This window comes from Bos indicus x Bos taurus, chromosome 11, assembly GCF_003369695.1.
Source record: "Bos indicus x Bos taurus breed Angus x Brahman F1 hybrid chromosome 11, Bos_hybrid_MaternalHap_v2.0, whole genome shotgun sequence".
NCBI lineage: Eukaryota > Metazoa > Chordata > Mammalia > Artiodactyla > Bovidae > Bos > Bos indicus x Bos taurus.
In genome coordinates, this window is record NC_040086.1 from 43,663,569 (window position 1) to 43,686,428 (window position 22,860).

At 36.4% G+C, this 22,860-nt stretch overlaps 1 protein-coding gene across 3 annotated transcripts in view; it reads left to right on the forward strand.

The window, feature by feature from the left end:
• The window catches only part of GCFC2 (GC-rich sequence DNA-binding factor 2), an 81,220-nt gene extending 60,100 nt beyond the window's left edge, over positions 1 to 21,120 (forward strand). For 2 of the 3 annotated variants that reach the window (XR_003513368.1, XM_027555390.1), the window contains 6 exons: positions 1,471 to 1,592; positions 8,741 to 8,817; positions 10,673 to 10,739; positions 12,486 to 12,632; positions 16,822 to 16,946; positions 17,759 to 21,120. Coding sequence is in view for 2 of the 3 variants with exons in the window: in XM_027555390.1 (XP_027411191.1) it covers positions 1,471 to 1,592; positions 8,741 to 8,817; positions 10,673 to 10,739; positions 12,486 to 12,632; positions 16,822 to 16,946; positions 17,759 to 17,879 (659 nt within the window). In the remaining variant the exon portion in view is untranslated. Of the gene's footprint in view, positions 1 to 1,470; positions 1,593 to 8,740; positions 8,818 to 10,672; positions 10,740 to 12,485; positions 12,633 to 16,821; positions 16,947 to 17,758 lie in introns of those variants that run through there. The other variant, XM_027555391.1, reaches the window with a different exon arrangement.
• The last annotated feature ends 1,740 nt before the right edge of the window (positions 21,121 to 22,860 follow it).

Sequence of the window (22,860 nt, forward strand, 5' to 3'; positions counted from 1 at the left end):
GAAAGAGAGAAATCAAGAATGACTTAAGTGGTTTTTGGCCTGAGCAGCTGGAAGGACAGAGTTGCCATTTTCTCAAATGGAAAAGACTGAGAGGAGCAAGTTTTGGGTGGGAGGTACGGCAAGAGCTCAGTTTGACACTGTTGGGTTTGAGATGCCTATCATCCAAATGGAGCTGTCAACTAGGCTATTAAATATATGAGTCTAAAGGACAGATCCACGTAGGAGATATAAATTTGGAGTGCATGTAAAGCCACAAAACTGACTTGCCATACTAAGGGTATAAATATAAATAGGAAAGAGAAGGTAAGTGACCTGAGTCCTGAGGTCCAGCATTTAGAAAGTAAACAGGAATACAAGCAAGACAATAAAGGAGACTACAGAGGTCAGTGAGAAACCAGCAGTATCCTGGAAGCCAAGTTTAAAAAAAAAAATGTTGTAGTTATTGCTGTTAAATCAGATGGAGACTAGAATCAGCCGTTGGATTTCGCAATGTGAAAGTTAACTGTGACTTGGTAAGAGTAGTTTAGGAGAACAGCTGGAGGTAAGGCCTAACTGAAGTGATTTCAGGAGTTTGAGGAAAGAAATTGGAGATAGAAAGTTTCAACAGTTATTGAGTAATTTTGTTGTAAAATGAAGGAAAGAAATAGGGCAGCTCTAGAGAGGAAAGTAGAGTCAACAGAGGGATTACTTTTAATACAAGAGAAAAAATTGTAGGGTGATGGAAAAGATCCAGTAGAAGTGATGGTGATACTGAAGTGAGAGGGCAGAATTCCAGGAGCAGAATCTTCAAGTAAGCCAAGGAGTCTTTTGTACAAATAAAAAGTTGGCATTAGCAAGGAGGCTAGTGCTTCATCCATAGAAATGGGAGACAAGTTAGAATTTATGGGCACAGATGCTGCTAGATTCATAGATGCTATGGTAGGAGCTTGTGGAGCTTCTCTTCTGATTGATTCTGTTTTTCTCATCAAATTGGGAATTAATCAACTGACAGTGAGAGCAAGGGTGGAGAAACGAAATCATAAGAAATAATCATCTGGAAGAGTAGAGTCCATTAACTGAGAGCAAGGAGGAAGGAGAAGGCAGGAAATAACTGTCTTGCAAGAGGGAAAGAGAATGGGCCAGAGAAACAAAATGTGATTGCTGGACAGGGTTTTGGTCTCACTGGAGTGTCATGGTGATCAATTTAAAGTGTACTTTTTTCCAGTCATGTTTTAACTGCATGGTTGCAGACACCAACACTGTGACAAGGTGATTTAATTAGAGTTGCAGTTGAGCCATACAAGTTCAGCAAAATGCAAAAAAGACAAGAAAATTGAGTATGTATGCAAATACATAATGTACTGATTGGCATTGATTTTTTTAAACCACAAGAGGAGGGAAGTAGCATTTGCAAAAGGCCTCAATTGTTTATATGTGACCAGCAAAAGTAGTCTAGTAACTAAACTGTGCACCACTGAAAATTTGTTTCAGGCTTTGTAGAATTCGTTTGGGATCCCTTGTCAACCACACAGACAACAAGTTTAGTAACGCAGTGCAGAATGATTCTTGAAGAACATTCCACTTGTGAAAATGAAGTTAATAAAGGCAAACAGGTAATAATGTCTAGAATTATGAATTTCTTGATTTACTTTTAAATCAATATAATTTATTATAAATCTTTGTTTACAGCCGATGCAGAAGTAATTATCAGAACACTATTGATGAAAAATATTTAGGACCGACCATTTTTTGCTCAATATAATTAGTAATATGAAAGGATACACCTTGATATTTCCAAACATTCTTACAGGAATGGTAATCATTATAATAGAATACACAAACATGCAGTAAGACCCAGATTATTACCTTCATTCTTATTAGCGTATTTCTCTCTGTTCAATGGTCTGATTTGTTCAACAGGTCTCATGGCCCAACTACCTGTTTTTCAGGTTTGTGAATGTACGTTGGCCTTGCAGAGATGAACAGGCATAAATACGTTAGTACACATTAATTGCTTCTAAAAGAAAATAAAACTAATTACATTTGTTCTTTTGGCAAACATCTAGTAATAGTATGACCTTACTTTAATTTTAAAAGTAGATTAACATTCAGTATTTTAACTAGTTATCTGTAATCTGCATAGTCAAGAACAGTTAGCTCTTTGAGGATTCAAAATTTAATAGGATAGATTTTCAGCATAATGTAGAATTGAGTTTTACTGAACATAAAACATAAAGAGGAAGGAACTTTTCAGAGGCTGTGGTGAGAGTTTCTTGAATCTTTTATTGCAGTACTCTTTTTTTAAATCATTTGTTTGTTGATGATAATATTGTAGATTGATGCGGTTGAAAGAGTAAGACAATTTTATGTTGAGTTTTAAGAGAATTAAGAGAGAGATTCACAGACTGGAGGATACCCAGAGTGGAATAATCAAAGTAGTTGAAAAGCAAGGAGACATGTTATATTCATATTCTGTGCACCAATAAGTCCCAAGTAATGAAGGAAAGAAGCTGTAAGAAGAAAACGAGAGAAGAGGATACCAGCATGATTCTGCCTTCAAGAATCATGTAATCTTAGAGGAAAAAAGATACATATAAACTGTTATTTGAAGTAGGAAGTAAGTGGGAATGAAAAGACTTACTTGTCTAATTCCTGCTATGTACTCGGTACTCTGTTAGGTCTTGTTCCTGTGTCAGCCCACTTAGTTCCAGCAATCCTGTTAAAAATGGGTGATAGGGCTTTCCTGGTAGCTCAGTGGTAAAGAATCCGCCTGCCCGTGCAGGAGACATGGATTCTATCCCTGGTCCAGGAAGATCCCACATGCAGTGGAGCAACTGAGCCCGTGTACCACAGCTGGTGAGCCTGTGCTCTAGAGCCTGGGAGCCGCAATTACTGAAGCCTGTGCGCCCGTGCTCTGCAATGAGAGAAGCCCATGCACCACAACTGGAGAGTAGCCCATGCTCACTGCAACTGGGGAAAAGCCTGAGTAGAAGCAAAACCCAGAATAGCCAAAAGTAAATAATTTTTAAAGAACAGATGATAGCTTCATTTTACAGATTAAGAATCCGAATCACAGAGACCTATTCACAGTAATACCTTGAGTTAGAACTAATATTTGTACCTTGGTTAGTCTTACTTTGGGCATCCTCAGAGGCTCAGCGGTAAAGAATCTGCCTGTGATACAGAAAACACAGGAGACGTGAATTGGATCCCAGGATCGGGAAGATCCCCCGGAGGAGGGTATGGCAACCAACTCCAGTCTTCTTGCCTGGAGAATCCCATGGACAGAGGAGCCTGGCGGGCTATAGTCCATAGGGTTGCAAAGAGTCAGACACGACTGAAGCGACTGAGCACACATGCACTGTCTTACTTTAAAACCCAAGCTCATCTCACTGACCACATTGCCTCTCCAAGAGTGGTCAGATAAAGTGCTGTGAAACTTCACAAAAGAACCAGGAGAGAGAAATGTCAGCAGTGAAAGAATGTTTATTACATGTGACATTTGAGCAAGGACCTAAAGGAAAGAATAGGATTTGAACATTGTGGCAACTGAAGGAGAAAGGGCATTTTCCACTCACCTCCAACAGGATAAAAACGTGAAAATCATGCAAGAATTAGATTCAACTTGAAAGAAGATGTACTTGGAGATAATGTTTATGTTTGATGAAGGAATAGATTTATTTTGTGTTGTTACAAAGCATAGAATCAAGACAAGTATGTTAGAGCAAGCAAACAGCTATATAATCCTATATTTGCTCTCTACATGGAATTATGTAATTATAGCCTAAATGTAAATAGTGCATTTACATGTAAAGTTTTTTAAACACTTCCACATTTTCTCATTTGATCCTCAAAACCTTGTAAAACATGTTGATTTTAATTATATTTTTACAGGTGAGGAAGCTAGGGCCTAGAGGGCCAAGTCACTTTATAAGATCACTTTTAACAGTGGCAGACCTGGCATTTTGTAACCACTAAAGTCTTTCAACAGTTTATGGATTCATTCATGAAGTTTTTATACTGGTAATCTTAATTCTGGAAACCCTCCTACTATGAATGTTGGAAATGGGTTTTTGGCTTTACTAGGAGACTAGAACTACATCAGGACTGTTCAGCTTTGGCATTCTTGGCATTTGGAACCAATCTTTCTTTGTGTGAGACTGTTCTGTGCAGTAAGCTCCCTGGTCTCTACTTACTAGGTGCTAGTAGCAGTTCCCAGTCTTGACAACCAAAAATACCTCTAGACTTACAAAATATTCTGAGGCGTGGCAAAGTTCCTCCTAGTTGAGAATCAGTGTACTATGTAATATTCTAGGTTAGTAACACAGATTGCTGGTGAGCTCACTCTGTTTTTCTTAGTGATATTTAAAGAATTGTAGAGAATGAGAAGGGCTCCAGAAGCATCAATCAGACAGCACAGTTCCTGATTTTCAAGTGAAAAGTAAATGATTCTGTAAGCTAATACCTGATGAGAATAGCTTTAATTCTGGAGTTCTAAAATAGATTATTACAGAGATGGATTATGAACACTTAAAATAAGAAAGCAGTGATTACTGTAACCTCTCATTGATGGGGTTCCTAAAACCAAATATTTGTCAAAGCATATTCTTCCATATTCCTAATATCTCAGTTACTTCCACTAAGTAAGGTACCGTACAGGTACAGTATATAATTATTTAAATATGTTATAATTTTCTTACAGATCAAATGTGGGGGGTGGGGAATAGGGTATAGTTAGATACAAAGAAAACCAGTAAAAGTACACCTAAAGAATACTGATTCATAAGGCTGGAATCCTCTCAGTTGTGTTCTGTTTGGTATTTTTATTGAATTGGAGTATGTAAAATGCTAATGAAATTTCTCAATGACAAAAGACTAGGAATTCTATCATAAATCTATGGATAACAGAATTAGAATCCAAAAGAATTTCAAAACACTGAGAAAAGGACTGACTCTCAAAATATAAAATGTAAAAAGAATATACATAATGTCCTACCATTGTGTTCAAAAATTCAACTGCATAAGTAAAAGATGGGAGAGGCACAACTTTAAAGCAACACAGGTAAAACAGAGGGGATTGTAATCATCCATAAACTCAGTATGAGTCAGCAGTGTCACTTGAGGAGCAGAAAGACTGATGGAAGTTCATCCTTCTAGGTGTCTGCTCTTTTGAGTAAAATTGTTATATGTGCTTTCTTCATTCCCCTGGGCTATTTGCATTTAATTTTAGGTTAAAGTATATTAAATGGAGAATGTCTAAGATGGTATGGGAAAGAGAAAATATAGAAAAGTGAGATATCAATCTTAAAATCTGAAGTTTTCATATGGAAGGATGATTAGATTTGTTTTGCATAATCTTGAGAGGTATACTAAGAGCAATCTGTGGAAGGTGTAGGAGAGAAGTTTGTTTCTCATTCTTAACTGTAATCTAATGGCCCTTGAATCAAGGAAAATTGGAAGTGGTCAAACAGGAGATGGCAAGAGTGAACATCAGCATTTTAGGAATCAGCAAACTAAAATTGACTGGAATGGGTGAATTTAACTCAGATGACCATTATATCTACTACTGTGGGCAAGAATCTCTTAGAAGAAATGGAGTAGCCATTGTAGTCAACAAAAGAGTCCAAAATGCAGTACTTGGATGCAATCTCAAAAACGACAGAATGATCTCTGTTCGTTTCACGGTAATCCAAGTCTGTGCCCCAACCAGTAATGCTGAAGAAGCTGAAATTGAACGGTTCTATGAAGACTTACAAGACCTTCTAGAACTAACACCCAAAAAAGATGTCCTTTTCATTATAGGGGACTGGAATGCAAAAGTAGGAAGTCAAAAAATTCCTGGAGAAACAGGCAAACTTGGCCTTGGAGTACAGAATGAAGCAGGGCAAAGGCTGATAGAGTTTTGCCAAGAGAACGCACTGGTCATAGCAAACACCCTCTTCCAACAACACAGAGAAGACTCCACAAATGGACATCACCAGATGGTCAACACTGAAATCAGATTGATTATATTCTTTGCAGCCAAAGATGGAGAAGCTCTATACAGTCAGCAAAAACAAGACTGGGAGCTGACTGTGCCTCAGGTCATGAACTCCTTATTACCAAATTCAGACTTAAATTGAAGAAAGTAGGGAAAACCACTAGACCATTTAGGTCTGCCTTAAATCAAATCCCTTACGATTATACAGTGGAAGTGAGAAATAGATTCAAGGGACTGTATCTAATAGACAGAGTGCCTGAAGAACTATGGATGGAGGTTCGTGACATTGTACAGGAGATAGGGATCAAGACCATCCCCAAGAAAAAGAAATGCAAAAAGGCAAAGTGGCTGTCTGAGGAGGCCTTACAAATAGCTGTGAAAAGAAGAGAAGCAAAAAGCAAAGGAGAAAAGGAAAGATATAAGCATCTGAATGCAGAGTTCCAAAGAATAGCAAGGAGAGATAGAAAGCCTTCCTCAATGATCAATGCAAAGAAATAGAGGAAAACAATAGAATGGGAAAGACTAGAGATCTCTTCAAGAAAATTAGAGATACCAAGGGAACATTTCATGCAAATATGGGCTCAATAAAGGACATAAATGGTATGGACTTAACAGAAGCAGAAGATAGTAAGAAGAGGTGGCAAGAATACACAGAAGAACTGTACAAAAAAGATCTGCATGACCCAGATAATCATGATGGTATGATCTCTCACCTAGAACCAGACACTGTGGAATGTGAAGTCAAATGGGCCTTAGGAAGCATCACTATGAACAAAGCTAGTGGAGATAATGGAATTCCAGTTGAGCTATTTCAAATCTTAAAAGATGATGCTGTGAAAGTGCTGCACTCAATATGTAAACAAATTTGGAAAATCAGCTGTGGCCCCAGGACTGGAAAAGGTCAGTTTTCATTCAAATCCCAAAGAAAGGCAGTTGCAGAGAATGCTCAAACTACTGCACAATTGCACTCATCTCACATGCTAGCAAAGTAATGCTCAAAATTCTCCAAGCTAGGCTTCAACAGTACATGAACCGAGAACTTCCAGATGTTCAAGCTGGTTTCAGAAAAGGCAGAGGAACCAGAGATCAAATTGCCAATGTCCATTGGATTATTGAAAAAACAAGAGAGTTCCAGAAAAACATCTATTTCTGCTTTATTGACTATGTCAAAGTCTTTGATTGTGTGGATCACCACAAACTGTGGAAAATTCTGAAGAAGATGGGAATACCAAACCACCTGATCTGCCTCTTGAGAAATATGTATGCCAGTCAGGAAGCAACAGTTAGAACTGTGCATGGAACAACAGACTGGTTCCAAATTGGGAAAGGAGTACGTCAAGGCTATATATTGTCACCCTGTTTATTTAACTTATATGCAGAGTACATCATGAGAAATGCTGGGCTGGGTAAAGCACAAGCTGGACTCAAGATTGCCGGGAGAAATATCAATAACCTCAGATATGTAAATGACACCACCCTTATGGCAGAAAGTAAAGAAGAACAAAAAAGCCTCTTGATGAAAGTGAAAGAGGAGAGTGAAAAAGCTGGGTTAAAGCTCAACATTCAGAAAACGAAGATCATGGCATCCGGTCCCATCACTTCATGGCAAATAGATGGAGAAACAGTGGAAACAATGACAGGGTTTATTTTGGGGGGGCTCCAAAATCACTGCAGATGGTGACCGCAGCAGTGAAATTAAAAGATGCTTGCTCCCTGGAAGAAAAGTTATGACCAACCTAGACAGCATATTAAAAAGCAGAGATATTACTTTGCCAACAAAGGTCCATCTAGTCAAAGCTATGGTTTTTCCAGTAGTTATGTATGGATTTGAGAGTTGGACTATAAAGAAAGCTGAGCACTGAAAAACTGATGCTTTTGAACTGTGGTGTTGGAGAGGACTTTTGAGAGTCCCTTGAATTACAAAGAGATCCAACCAATCCATCCTAAAGGAAATCAGTCCTGAATATTCATTGGAAGGCCTGATGGTGAAGCTAAAACTCCCAACTTTGGCCACCTGATGTGAAGAACTGACTTACTGGAAAAGATCCTGATGCTGGGAAAGACTGAAGGTGGGAGAGAAGGGGACGACAGAGGATGAGATGGTTGGATGGCATCACCAACTCAATAGACATGAGTTTGAGTAAACGCTAGGGATTGGTGATGGACACAGGGTCCTGGCCTGCTACAGTCCATGGGGTCGCAAAGAGTCGGACACAACTGAGCGGCTGAACTGACTAACTGACATACTCACCAGAATTGCAAGCTTTTAAAAACCCAAAAATACGACTTAGTAAAGGTGTAGGGGAACAGGATTTCTCATACTGACTAATGAGACTATAAATGGGATACCTGTATTTCAGAAAACAACTTGGCATTCTCTCCAAAGTTGACATGAACTGGATTCTAACAATTCCATCTCTACATATATACCCATTAGAAATATATGCCCATGCATACTAAAAGACATGCTCTACAGGAATTTATATAGTAACATAATTCATAATAACCCCTAAACCAAAGACCAGCTAAATAAATGTTGTCAGGCAACAGAATACTATGCTGCAATGAAAAGGCACCAGCCACTACAGTATGCAACCACATGGATAAATGAAGTTCTCTTGTACCTAATTTACAGTTGCTTTAACACCTAGGTCTTTGAGTGTGTACAAATTTGCACTATTCTGTTAAAATTGCTTCTTTTGGTTCATACATTTCTTTTTATTTCGTTCATACCTTTCTTTCTATGACTATCAGTGATGCTTTTACATTTTTTAAAAATAGGATTTACTTAAATCAATTGTTTCAAGAATGAAGAAGGCAATAGAAGATGATGTTTTTATTCCTCTGTATCCAAAGAGGTAAGAGTTGCTAATTTCTAGATTTTATGAAATAGTTACTCCTGGAATACAGATTCATTTAAGAGTATAATGTAGAAGAAACTAAACATACTGTTTTCAAAACACACATACCTGTTAAGATGCAAATTGATATTTCAACAAATATTTCTTAATCACCTTTTTTATGCCATGTATGATATAATGATATTCCTGAGAACATGACAATTGGCATAGCCAGGTAGTTAGAAACACAGATTCTGGAGTGCAGATTCACCATTCCTAGACACTTGGCCTTGGGTCAAGACCAAGTGTCTTTCCATGCATCAGTGCCTTTGTATATAAAATGGACATTAAATTAATGCCTATCTCATAGGACACTGTGAAGATGAAGAGAGTGCTTAGAATAATACCTGACATGGAGAGCTGAAAATAAGGCCTAGAATATCACTGAGGGACCAGAAACTACATCTTCAAAATATATATTTACTTCTAAATGATCAGAGAGGTAGTATTTGATGCATATTGGTAGATTTGCTAAGAAAGCATCAGTTGTAGTAATGGATTATGGACTGAAGCTCACTCTCCAGTGAGTACTCACATGATAGAAGAGTTCTATGGAAAGGAAAAAAGAACTAAGCTTGCTAGTTAATTTGAATCCTAAAAGATGCCTGCATGTAAAAATTCACCCCGATTAAGGTTTGTTGACTTCCCAGATTGCTCAGTGGTAAAGAAACCACCTGCTAATGCAGGAGATGCAGGTTCAATCCCTAGGTTGGGAAGATTCCCTGGAGGAGGAAATGGCAATCCACTCCAGTATTCTTACCTGGGAAATCCCATGGACAGAGGAACTTGGCAGACTACCTTCCATGGGGTCACAAAAGAGTCAGACATGATTTAGCAACTGAACAACAACAATAATTAAGATTTGTAATGTTTTAGAAACATCCGGGGTCCCCTGATGGCTCAGTTGGTAAAGAATCCGTCTGCGATGTGGGAGACCTGGGTTTGATTCCCTGGATTGGGAAGATCCCCTGGAGAAGGGAAAGGCTACCCACTCCAATATTCTGGCCCAAATAATTAAATGGACTGTATAGTCTGTGGGGTCGCAAAGAGTCAGACATGACTGAGCCACTTTCACTTTCAGTGTTTTAGGTAACTAATATATCTGCACAGTTAAAAAGTAAGAATGTGTATTTAAAATTTTTACTAATGTTTAAAATGAAAAGTCTTATTCTCTCCTGCTTCTGACCTCCATCCACCCAGTTTTTGCCTTCTTTTCTGTACACATGCAAGAATACTGACTGTTGGTAATTTTTTTTTTTTTTTTTTTTTTTACCTTTTTGGAATTTCTCTCTGCAATTAGAATTAAATACTTTAGATAGAATTTTAATACTTACAATACAATTAGAATTAATCTTATTTCCCCCTCTTTTTTATAGCAAAGTAAGTATATTGTAGTCATAACCATTGTTTTGTGCCTTACTTTGACTTAGTACATCTTTGAGATCTTTTTGTGTCATCCACAGATTGTTTCCTCATGCTTTTTTAGCTGCACCATATGCCATTATATGGCCGTGTTGTAGTTGATGAACATCTAAGCAGTAAACCATTACTAACAGTGTTGTGAATAATTTTATGGACATAGTATCCTGTACATGTGCAAATGTATCTATAGAAGGCATTCTCAAACATGGATTTGTTGAGTGTGAGTGTACGTTCATTAGTAATTTTATTAGATATCACCAGAACACCTTTAATTATATTGTTAAGACTTAGTTTGGTTGATTAAAAAAAAAAAGTAACCATTCAGTTCTTTAAACTCTGTTTCTGAAAGATGAACAGTCATTTGCATTTTCTTTCTTTTGCTTTAAATTAGTGCTGTAGAAAACAGAACATCACCACATTCAAAGTTTCAAGAAAGACAGTTCTGGTCAGGTCTAAAGGTAAGCAGAAAACTGCAAAAATAAAAAAAATTTTTCTTTCCAAAAAAGTTTACTATATAGTGAAGATCAGAAAAATTATTCTGTAAAGGACCAGACGGTAAGTATTTTAGGTTTTGTAGGTCGTGTAATGTCTGTTGAACTGTTCAGCTCTGTCACTGTATTGCAAGCAGTCATGACAATATGTAAATAAATGAGCATGTCTGTGTTTCAGTAAAACTTTACTTTATGGACACTGAAATTTGACTGTCATATAATTTTCATGTCTTAAAGTTCTCTTTTTTTCAATCATTTAAAATTATAAAAGCCATCCCTAGTTCACCAACTCTACAAAAACAGACCATAAGCTGGATTTAACTCACAGGCCATAGTTGTCTAACCTGGGTCTAAACAGTAAAGGATGAAATCGGTGCTGAATCAGTGGCAATGGGGACAGTAAGGAAAAGATTGGTTCAAAAGATTTTTAGGATGAAGCATAGAAAGAACCCAATGACTGTTACAGAATTAATTCTACCCTGAAGAATGTAGAGTGCTAGCCAAGTTTCTGACTTTGGCACCCTATTAACTTATGGTGGCATTATTTGAGGGCATTGGAGAAGGAAGGAAAGGTTTGGAAGGAAAGAAAGATAAGTGGACATAGTGGATTTAAGATATCTATGGGATAAAGGGAGGTACTTGAATACATGAGTCTGAATTACAGGAGACAGATCTGAGCTGGAGATTTGGGAGTTGATCACATTTAGGCAGTGTTTGGAGGCATGGTCATGAATGACAACCTCTGAGGAGAAGAAGCAGTGGGCGGACAAAGTGAAGTCTTCAGACAGGCCTTAAGAATAAGCTGTTAAACTAAGAATGGTCACAAGAGAGTGGCATCAGGAGAACTAAGTGAAGGACTTCTGAGAACAAAGTATTAATGCCACTGAAGAGAATTAGAAGGAAGACTGAAAATGTTTACTGGGTTTCATAGTTATAAGGTCATGAATGACCTCAGCAAGAATAGTTCTGATAGGGTGGATCAATGCTTGTCATGTGATTGGGTCAGGAAAAAGGCTTTTCAGGAAGAGGGAGCAACATCTACAATGACATTGTGAAAAAGCATTGCATGTTAGTACAACTGGATGAAGTTTAGCACTTACGTAATAAATTTAGTAATGGAAAGAAAGTGGAAGCTACCATAGAATTCACATAAAGATCTGCATTTACAGGAGAGAAATGCAACCCGTATTACTTTGATTGAAATTTTATTAGAATTTCTTAAAAGGATTTTACCCAAAATATCTCCAAACTCACAGGTTATTATTAATCTTATTTTCTGTATTAGAGCAGTGAGGCTCTCAGGTTTGATTGATTTCCCAAGGTCACATATTGGTGACAGTACGGCTGGCTTTAACATCAGTGCTTTTATGAATCCTGGGGTACTGCAGTCTTATATCTGATGGCCCCAGCCTCCAAGAGAGAACTGATTGAGAAGGAAGATTATTGATCAGGAAAAGCTCCAGCAAGGTAATTTGAAATAGATTTTGAGCGATTATCCTAAGAAAAAATGAAGATAGGATGAAGAAATATATGCAGGTTGAGAAGAATCGAGTGTTTATTCAGAAATGTTTTCTATTCTAAAATTGACGGTCCGAACAGTGCTAATTGTGCTGAGAGTTTTACAGTTTGACCAGCTTTTTGTTTGTTGGAGACTATTACAGTTTTCCTTTGGAGAAAAGGTACAGAGTCACTTGAAATTTTGTTGTATTTTAGCTCTTTGGCAATATTCTTCTTTGGAATGAACTCCTCCCAGAAGACACCTTGCAAGAGCTAGGACTAGGGAAGCTGCTGAATCGTTACCTTATTATAGCTCTTCTCAATGCCATACCTGGCCCAGATGTTGTTAAAAAGTGCAGCCAGGTAAGTTGTGTAGAAATTGATCATCATTTCATCATTTTTAAAAGTTATTAAAATTAATTTTATAGCAAAATAACTTAAATTGTGTTACTTACATAATAACAAATTAATTTAACAGACTAGAAATCCGGGAGAATCCAGTATTTAAAAATTAGTATACTGGTTAACTATTTACAAAATGACTGTCAGATCCTCACCTCTCACTTAAATACCAATGTAAATTATAGGTAAAGTAAAAAATTAAGTGTAAAAAAAATAAAACTATAAAATACTGTACCAGGAAGATAAATGACTATACCTGATGTTAAGGGAGTCCTTTCTGAACTTTAATGCAAAAAAAAAAAAAAAAGGTGAGAAAAGGTAATAGATTTGATAAGATTTTTGGTCAACCAAAAAACATAAACAGAAAGGTATCAGGACTATAAAAAGGATTGCATTTGAGTCAATTCTAATGAGGTGGATCAGCCTAGAGCCTATTATACAGAGTGAAGTAAGTCAGAAAGAGAAAGACAAATATTGTATATTAACGCATATATATGGAATCTAGAAAGATGGTACTGATAATCCTATGGGTAGGACAGCAAAGGAGACACAAACGTAAAGGACAGACTTTTGGACTCAGTGAGAGAAGGAGAAGGTGAGATGATTTGAGAAAATAGCATTGAAAAATGTAGATTACCATATGTAAAATAGATAAACAATGGGAATTTGATGTATGACACAGGGTACCCTGTGACAACCTGGAGGGATGGGATGGGGGGGCAGGAAGTGGGTAGGGGGTTCAGGATGGAGGGGACACGTGTATACCCGTGGCCGATTCATATTGATGTATGACAAAAACCATCACAATATTGTAATTATCCTCCAATTAAATAAATAAAGGTAGCAGGATTATTTGATTATTGTTAAAACTCGAAGATGGGTTTATTGGGCTCACTATACCTGTTCTTCCCTTGTGGCTTCCCTTGTGGCTCAGGCAGTAAAGAATCTGCCTGCAGTGTGGGAAACCTGGGTTTGATCCCTGGGTTGGGAAGATCCCCTGGGGGAGGGCATGGCAACCCACTCCAGTATTCTTGACTGGAGAATCCCCATGGAAGAAGAGCCTGGTGGCCTACCATCCATGGGATCACAAAAGAGTTGGACAAAAGAGTTGGAGCAACTAAGCACAGCACATACTTATTCTTTCTCCTGTTGTTTATGTTTGGAATTTTCTATAATAAAAAGTTAAATAGAAAGAAAGTTGAAAAACAGAAAAATAAGTTATAATGTGCATAACGAGGATAAATACCCACATTTTTTTTAAAGCTCTACAAATCTGTAAACAATTTGAATGTGCTTACTGAAAATGACCAAAAGGCAAAGCAATCCCCCCCGAAAAAGAATATGCTAAAATAACCTCTAAACATGTGGAAAATATTAATAGTATTAATTAATATAATAGTATTAATATAATCAGAGAATTGATTATTAATTCCCAGTATTGTCATAAGCACAGGAAAACAGCAGTCCCACATCTGTCCAGGAACATCATTCATCTAGAAAGTGTGGAGAGGCAATTCTGGGAAATAGGTTCTGCACTGTGAGAAGAGGAATACAACTCTGGAGACTCTTTTGGCACAATCGATATAAAACCTTTAAAAGTTCATACCCTTTTAAGGAACTTCCCTAGTGGTTCAGTGATTGAGAATCTACCTTCCAACGCAGGGCACTTGAGTTCAATCCCTTGTCAGGGAACTAAGATCCCACATGCCATGGGGCAACTAAGCCCATGCACCACAACTAGAGCGCCTGCATGCCACAATTAGAGAAGCGTCCCACCACAAAGAACCATCAGCCAAAATAAAAAAATAAATAAAGTCCACATGCTTTTACATAGCAATTTTACTTCTAGGAAATTATCCTAAGTTAAAAAATCAATGGATATAATTTTCTAAGAATGTGGGAAAATATTTATATTCTTATATAAGGTTTTTTTTTTTAGTATACACGTATATGTAATGTTAGATAGCAGTTCCTGAAAGTGTGAAAGTCAGTCGTGTCCGACTCTTTGCAACCCCATAGACTGTACAATTCATGGAATTCTCCAGGCCAGAATACTGGAGTGGGTAGCCTTTCCCTTTTCCAGGAGATCTCCGTAACCCAGGGATCGAACCAGGTCTCCCACTTTGCAGGCAGATTCTTCACTAGCTGAGCCACAAGGGAAGGCCCTAAGACTTCTTTCCAACCCAGGGATTGAACCCAGCTCTCCCACATTGCAGGCATATTCTTTATCAGCTGAGCCACAAGAGAAGCCCAGGAATATTGGAGAGGGTAGGCTATCCCTTCTCCAGGGGATCTTCCTGACCCAGCAATCAAACCAGGGTCTCTGCATTGCAGGTGGATTCCTAGACAATTCCTAGAACTGTCTAGCAGTTCCTAGACAACCATTATTTTCCCAGCTATGGTTTTGTATCATGTAGTTTGTATCGTGTAGTTTTTAACTACATTATTTATCAGATATTTCAATCTTCATCCATCCTATTGTGTTTCAGATTTCAGTTTAGTTCTCTTTGACCAGAAAGCTCTACTATGCAGTAGAGGATATATGACATTGTCTTCACAGTTTGTGGCTAGAAAACCAGACCAAAACAGTGTGGCTTTAAGTCCCAGGATCATTTATGGGAAAGCTAGATAGTTCCTTCAGAATTTTATTGAGCCTTGTGATACAAAACAAGGGAAAAGCAAGTGTAAATGACATTAAATTCCAGATCGGTTAAGGGCTGGTTTTAAAACTAAAAAGATATAGTTTGCATAACAAGACTTATAGGACTTTCTGCCTTAGGCAACTAGTGTTATCTGTTTTTTTCTAGATAATTGAAAAAAGTGATTAAGAAATAGGATAAATCATTTTCAACTGTGTTTTCCGTGTTGACCAGCTAGATTTATTTTAGAAAACATGCATTCCAGAACTTTCTTTTAATGTATTTTATTATATATATATATAGTACAACTTTCTACTTTCTAGAGGTACATACTGATCCTGACCTTAGCAACTAACATAACCAAGAATTTCGTTAGAGAGTATGATCTCAGATTTTTCCTTGCTCCCATTCTCTCTCCTTTTTAAAAAAAATTCTTCCTTCTCCAACAAGGAAGTTTTCCTTTTGTTTACATTTTTTGTTTTTTTCCAAAACTTTTTCCCCAAGTCATGTATTACCTTTAGCATGATGATAGTAAGTGTTGTTTGAGAGGTTTCCCCCCCCAAAGAAACAAATGAATGTACATACATTGACTCCTTATGCTGCCATTGACATTTAAAGCAATATATTAAATTAGAAGAAAATTGTAATAAATTTTTTATACAGTATATCTTAGAATGACCTTGATTTCTTAACTCTAATTTATTGATATAGATTATACACAAAGTCATCTAATTTCATACTGTGAAATCACACTATACCTATTTTATACAGTTGACCTTTGAATAGCACAGATTTAAGCTGCATGGGTCCACTTCTGTGTGGATTTTTTTCCAATAAATATCAGTACATACCAGAGTACTTCACAATCCATAGTTGGTTAAACTTGTGGATGCAGAACCACAGATATGGAGGGCCAACTGTAAAGTTAATACACTGATTTTCATCTGTGCATAGGTCACTGTCCCTACCTCCCTGCATTGTTACAGGGCCAAATGTAGGTTTGTTAACTAAGTGTTTTGTGTCTACACATTTCTGGTGTTTAGTTATAGATTATGTTTTGTACAATTTAATCACTCAGGAATACAGAGTAATGAAAATATTACAAGTACTAGTAAGTATTTCTAAAGAGTAGTCTCCTTTAAGCTTTCAGTATCCAAATACGACTTTTTTTTTATAGTATAAAACCTAAAAAAGAAAGGGGAAATTCTCAAAAGTTATTTAACCATGAATAAAAGAATATGGAAGAATAATACAATATGGAAGAATAATACAACCAACATGAGTAGTGTGTATGTCAAAGTCATTCAGTCGGGTCTGACTCTTTGTGACCCCATGGACTGTACAGTTTATGGAATTCTCCAGGCCAGAATACTGGAGTGGTTAGCCTTTGCATTCTCCAGGGGATCTTCCAAGGAATCTTAACGTGAGTAGTATAAGGATTAAATGAGATTATGTTAAAGTACTTAGTTAATAACTGTCATTAAAAATCAACCATGTGTTTTGATTATCAGATAGCAGCATATTTACCAGAAAAGTGGTTCCAAAACTCTGCCATGAGAACATCCATTCCCCAGCTAGAAAATTTCATCCAGTTTTTACTGCAGTCTGCACGTAAATTATCTAGAAATGAAATCAGGTAATGCATATTTTATTTGTACCTCCATAAGCGTTATTTAGGCTTCTGTTCTTGGCAATTTTTAGAAAGATTTGTACTTTACTTTTAAAAATCTGAAACTGTCACTGTAGAATTAGGAGATGTTTTCATTTGCAACTTTAGAATCACTCAGTATTTTACTTTTACACCTAAGGCATATTAGTTCATATGTTTAAATGCAAATCTCTTCCAAAATAAGCACTTCCAGAAAACTGTATCACAGGAGAATTTAGAATTAAAACTGTAAGTCAAAAGCCTTTTATTTAAGCATGTTTTTAATGTCTTCCTAATTTTCCTAGCCATTTCAAAATCTCAATATTTGTTAAGTATAGATCTGCAACCTGGCATTTACCCAGCAGTAGCTGGATCTCATTCACAGCACTAGATGTTTAAGGACTTGAATACAATGGTGTTGGCAAACCACCTCAAAACACAAACAAACAAACAAAAAACTCAAATTGTAACATTTGATTATATCTGTGGGACCATGATAGTCCATATAAACTGCTGATAGCAGCACACCATTGTTCAGATTTCTAATGATAGATTTCTTCTGTGCTTTTTCTACTTTTTTATAGTCATTCACATTAAAATTTGTCAGAATATATCCACTAATAGTCTCTGATGGAATTTCATGATAATGTGGAGAAGGTAGCATCTAAATACTTTATGCAATATATTTTAGATATTGGCATCAGGTAAAGTTTTTGTTTCAAATTAACTGCTGATGTTTCACTGTGCCCTTATACATTGCATTTCTAAGAGGGAAAATGCCCTTTTGTTGTTTTTTTCAGGGATGAACTCAAAGAAATAATTCTTATTCTGGTGAAAATAAAAGCTTTGAATCAAGCAGAATCCTTCATAGAAGAATGTCACCTAGACCATCTTAGATCAGTAATTAAAGAATTTGAGTAAACTTTATAGGAAAGTACTAAAATGAGATTTTAATATAGTCACACTTGGCTGTTTTGCTTGTAGAAAAAGAAAAAAAGGTGTTCCCTTTTCTTTATTCCCAATAATGGAGGAGAGAATTTCCTAAACCAAAAGAATAGCACTCTGTCCCTCCATTCCCTCTATCTTCTGCCTTCTGGTATCTTGAAAGACTGAGCCTCCCCTTTATGAGTGTTTGCAGGAATTAAATACACAGGAACAGTAGGAGTTTAACATATTTCCATTTGATTCTTCTGATGACTTTTCCAGTTTAAGAAAGGACTTGAAGCTTATTGTAGCTGTTTTGGCTTTGCTGAGTCTTCTGTCCTGAACCATAAAAACATCTTTTAGTTCTCTCTATTTTAGCAATCTCTGTTTTTAACTCATTTGTATGAGTTAAAATGAAAATCTTAATTGGAATGAATTACTTATAAAGTATTCTGATTAAGGCATTTCAGAGCTACTAATGCTTGTCAGATTGTGCTTCAGAATCTATACCAGTATATTGTTCTAACACAAGTCTGAGAACAGCCAATGAATCTCTGCCAGCAGTATTTTTTTAACTCATTTGTACTTAATAGGTGAAAAAAAAATCTTATTTTGATTATTTATATTGACTATTAGAGAGTGACTTCTTGTTTTCTTGGCCATTTGTAATTCTTTTTGAAGTATCTATTTTTTTCCTTACGGATTTGTAAGAGCTTTATATTTTAAAGATACTGATGGTTTGGCAGTCCAGTGGTTAGGACTCTGCACTTTCACTGCAGAGGGCATGGGTTTGACCCCTGGTCAGGGAATTAAGATCCCACAAGCCACATGGTATGGCCAAAAATGAAAACAAAACAAAAAGATGACTGACGTAGTGCCCACACTGTGTTACAGTTTTCCTCATTTGCTGTTTTCTTTAAATGTGTGTATGAGTTTTGGTGTACTAAGTTATTGCTTGTTTGGTAGTTACTACTATTTTTTGCTATGCTTTTTTGTGTGTTTGTCACGGTGGTGGTAGGCTTAGAGAGGAAACAAGTATTTTAAATATTCAGAACATATGATTCATTTTTTTAAAATATGTGTGATTAAGAATGTGAGACAGGGTCATTGAATCAAAAAGAAATTGAGAACATTTTTCACAGTAAGTTTACTGATAATTTTTCTTAAATCTATTTGTTTAAATAACTTTCAGGAAGTCCTAAATGTATTCTGCAAATTGTTGCCCAAAAGATAAATCAGGAAAAGTTGATTATATGTCCAGTTTAATAGTTTGAATAAAGAACCAGCCTTGAACTCTATATGTAGGGTTTGAGCATGTGGCTTCTAACATCATCAACACTAGTTTTGAAGCTGCATGTAATAAATTTTCTCAGAGTGGTATGTGATTTCTACCATAGTGAAGATTCATGATTCACTAGTATGAACAGTTTCTTAAAGTTTATTTTAGTTATACAAATTATACAGAACAGAATCTCATCTAGAAAATTCAAGCCATTGCTAAAAAAAGTCGTTTTCTTACACAATTATTATTCCCAGAAGTAACTGCTATTTTCACTTTGTTATCCTTTCAGAACTTTTCTCTACTTAAAAAGTATGTACACATATGTCTATACACAGCTTTATTTTTTATATGTGGCAAATATTTTATTGTGTATTAAATTTATAATTTTTTATTGTTAAAAGTGTACACCTGAAATTTCCCTATGATTTTTGCCTTTGTAATTAAAGGTGTGTTAGATGATCCCTTACATTTTTTACTTGGGTAGAGAGATTTCTCTTGCTTTTTGTAGAATTGAAAATATTAGAACTAGTTTTTGATGGGGAACACAGGTATACGATGGGGAACACAGGTATACCTGTGGCAGATTCATTTCGATATTTGGCAAAACTAATACAATATTGTAAAGTTTAAAAATAAAATTAAATTAAAAAAAAGAAAAAGAAAATATTAGAACTACTTTTAAAACTGCAAATTGATTTAAACTCCCAGTAGTTTTGAAATTTCATTATGCTTGGGGTTTGAATCTCAGGATTTTTATCCATCATATACTGTAACTAAGGATATTCAAAAACATTTGTGAAGACTGCCTAATCCTCAATGCAGAGTTCTTTTTTTTTTTCCTGTTACTGTGAAATGGATGAAGAAATGGAATGGAATGAAGAAGAGAAACGCCAACTAACAAAAACAAACCTTTGAGTTAACAACTTACCTCACACCTCAGTTCTTTCTCTGGATTTTTTCAGGTTTTTGTTCACTTAAAGAATGTAAAATTTTTACAGAACCAGATAAATTACCTTTTTGTTTTTACTTTTTTATATGGCTTTTAGGAACTTTTCAGTGGCCATGAAAATATACCTCAGAACAGTTAGGTTATTTTATGTAGATGACTCTATAAAATCTGAAAAAAATATTATGAAAAATAGACCAATATTCCTCATGAATATAAAAATAAAAGTCCTTCAAATACTAACAAACTGAACCCAGCAATGTATAAAAAGGAAAATAATAATACATTATGACCAAATAGGTTTTATTCCAGGAAGAGAAGTTCGGCTTAACATTAGAAATTTAATCAGTGTAATTCACCTATGAACAGAATAAAAGAGGAAAACCATACGATCATCCAGTGATTACAGAAAAAGCATTGGACAAAATTCAACACCCTTTCCCAGTACAAAAACAGGAATATAAATTATTTAATAAAGAGCATCTGCAAATGAACATCCATATTTAGCATCATACTTAATGGTAAAGTATTAATGCAAGGAGGTCTACTCTCACCTTTTCTGTTCAGCATTGTTCTGTAGGTCCTAACCATGCAGTTGGTCAAGAAAGAGACATAAAAGTTAAAACACAAGAGTTGAATCATTATTCTCAAGTGACAAGATTGTTTACATTGAAAACCTTATGCACTCTACCAAAAAAAAAAATCTGGATTTAGCAACATTTTACAAAACTCAGCCTACGGATGTACTAGTGATCTAATTGGAAACAAGTTTTAAAACAATAATACTTCAGTAGCCTTGGAAAACATCACATATCTAGGAATAAATCTATAGAAAGACCGTGCACTGAGTAGTACACAAATTGCTGAGAAAAAAAAATGTGTAAACCTAAATAAAGAAATAGACATCATGTTTATAAATTGGAAAACTCAGTTATTGTTTCAGGTATCTTCTTCTTATATTGATTAATATCAATTGTTATGCAGTCCCTATCAAAATTCTATCAGACTTTAAAAAAAAAGAACAAAATGATTGATTAAAATACATAAAAATTAAAGTTTAGATGTACAGAGACCTTAAAATAGCCAAAACAATCTTGAAACAGAATAACAAATTGGAAGACTTGTTCTTTCTGAATTCAGGACTTACTATAAAGCTACGGTAATCAAGTCTTTGGTATTAGGATAAGAATAAACTAATACATCAGTGGAACAGAATCAAGAGTCCAGGAACAGACCTAAATATAAATAATCAATTTTTGACCACAGTATCAAGTTAATACATCATAAAAGGAGAGTATAACAATATTGGTAGAACAGTTGAATAAGAAATAGTATGAACCTCAACCCTTATTTTCTACACACCCACACAGATGAATCAGATCTAAATGTAAAGCCTAGAGACAAAAGCTTGCGAGGACAAACATAGACTGTCTTTGACACTGGAATAGAGAAAAGATTTCAGGGGGTAGGGCACAGAAGACACTAACCAAAAAAGAAAAAAAGGATAAGTTGGACTTTTTCAAAATTTAAAATTTATTCAAAAGTATTCTGTATCTTAGAGCCACAGCAAGACGGAAGGAGGGGCACAATCATGATAAAAGTCAAATCCCATACTTGCCAGGTGGGTGACCCATAAACTGGAGACCAGTAATATCAAAGAAGTTCTCCCACTGTTTTGAAGGTTCTGAACCACATGTCAGGCTTCCCACCCTGGGGACCTAACAAATGGACTGGGAATCCCCAGGGAATCTGACTTTGAGGGCCAGAGGGATTTGATTACATGACTTCTACAGGACTGGGGAAAAGAGAACCTCCAGGCTTGGCAGGCACAAACAAAACCTTGAACACACCAAGACTCAGAGGAAAGAAGCAGTGACCTCCCAGGAGACTGAACCAAAACAACTTGCTGGTGTTGGGGGGTCTCTTGTGGAAGTGTTGGTCGGCAGGGGCTCACCACGGGATGGGGGCACTGGCAGCAGCAGTCTGGGAAGGTCACTCCCTGGTGTGAACCCTCTTCAAGGTCACCATTAACGCGGCCATGGAGCTGGGTCACCTCAGGCCAAAACTACCAGAGAGGGAGTGCAACCCCACCAAAAGCTTTACTGAGCAAGACCCTGCCTACCAGAGAAAGACCTAGTTTTTCCCACTATCAGCCTCTCCCATCAGAAGGATTACATAAGCCTCTTAACCTCCTCCATTAGAGGGCAGACAGAAGAAGCAAGAAGAACCACAGTCCCCTAGTGACTAACAAACCACATTACAGAAAGTTAATCAGCCCGAAAAAGCAGAAAGTTATGTCCTGGATGAAGGGATAAGATAAAACCCCAGAAAAACAACTAAATGAAGTGGACATAGGTAGCCTTCCAGAAAGAGAGTTCAGAATAATGATAGTGAAGATGTTTTAGGATCTCAGAAAAAAAATGGAGGCAAAGCTTGAGAAAATGCAAAGAAATGTTTACCAAAGACCTAGAAGAATTAAAGAACAAACAGGTGAATAATACACTAGAAGGAATCAATAGCAGAATAACTGAGGCAAAAGAATGGATAAATGACCTGGAGGACAGATTGGTGGAAATCACTGCCGCAGAACAGAATATAGGGGGGGAAAAGACAAGAGACCTCTGGGACAACAGTAAATGCACCAACATTTGCATTATAGGGGTCCCAGAAGGAGAAGAGAGAAAGGACCTGAGAAAATATTTGAAGAGGTAATGGCTGAAAACTTCCATAACATGGGAAAGGAAATAGCC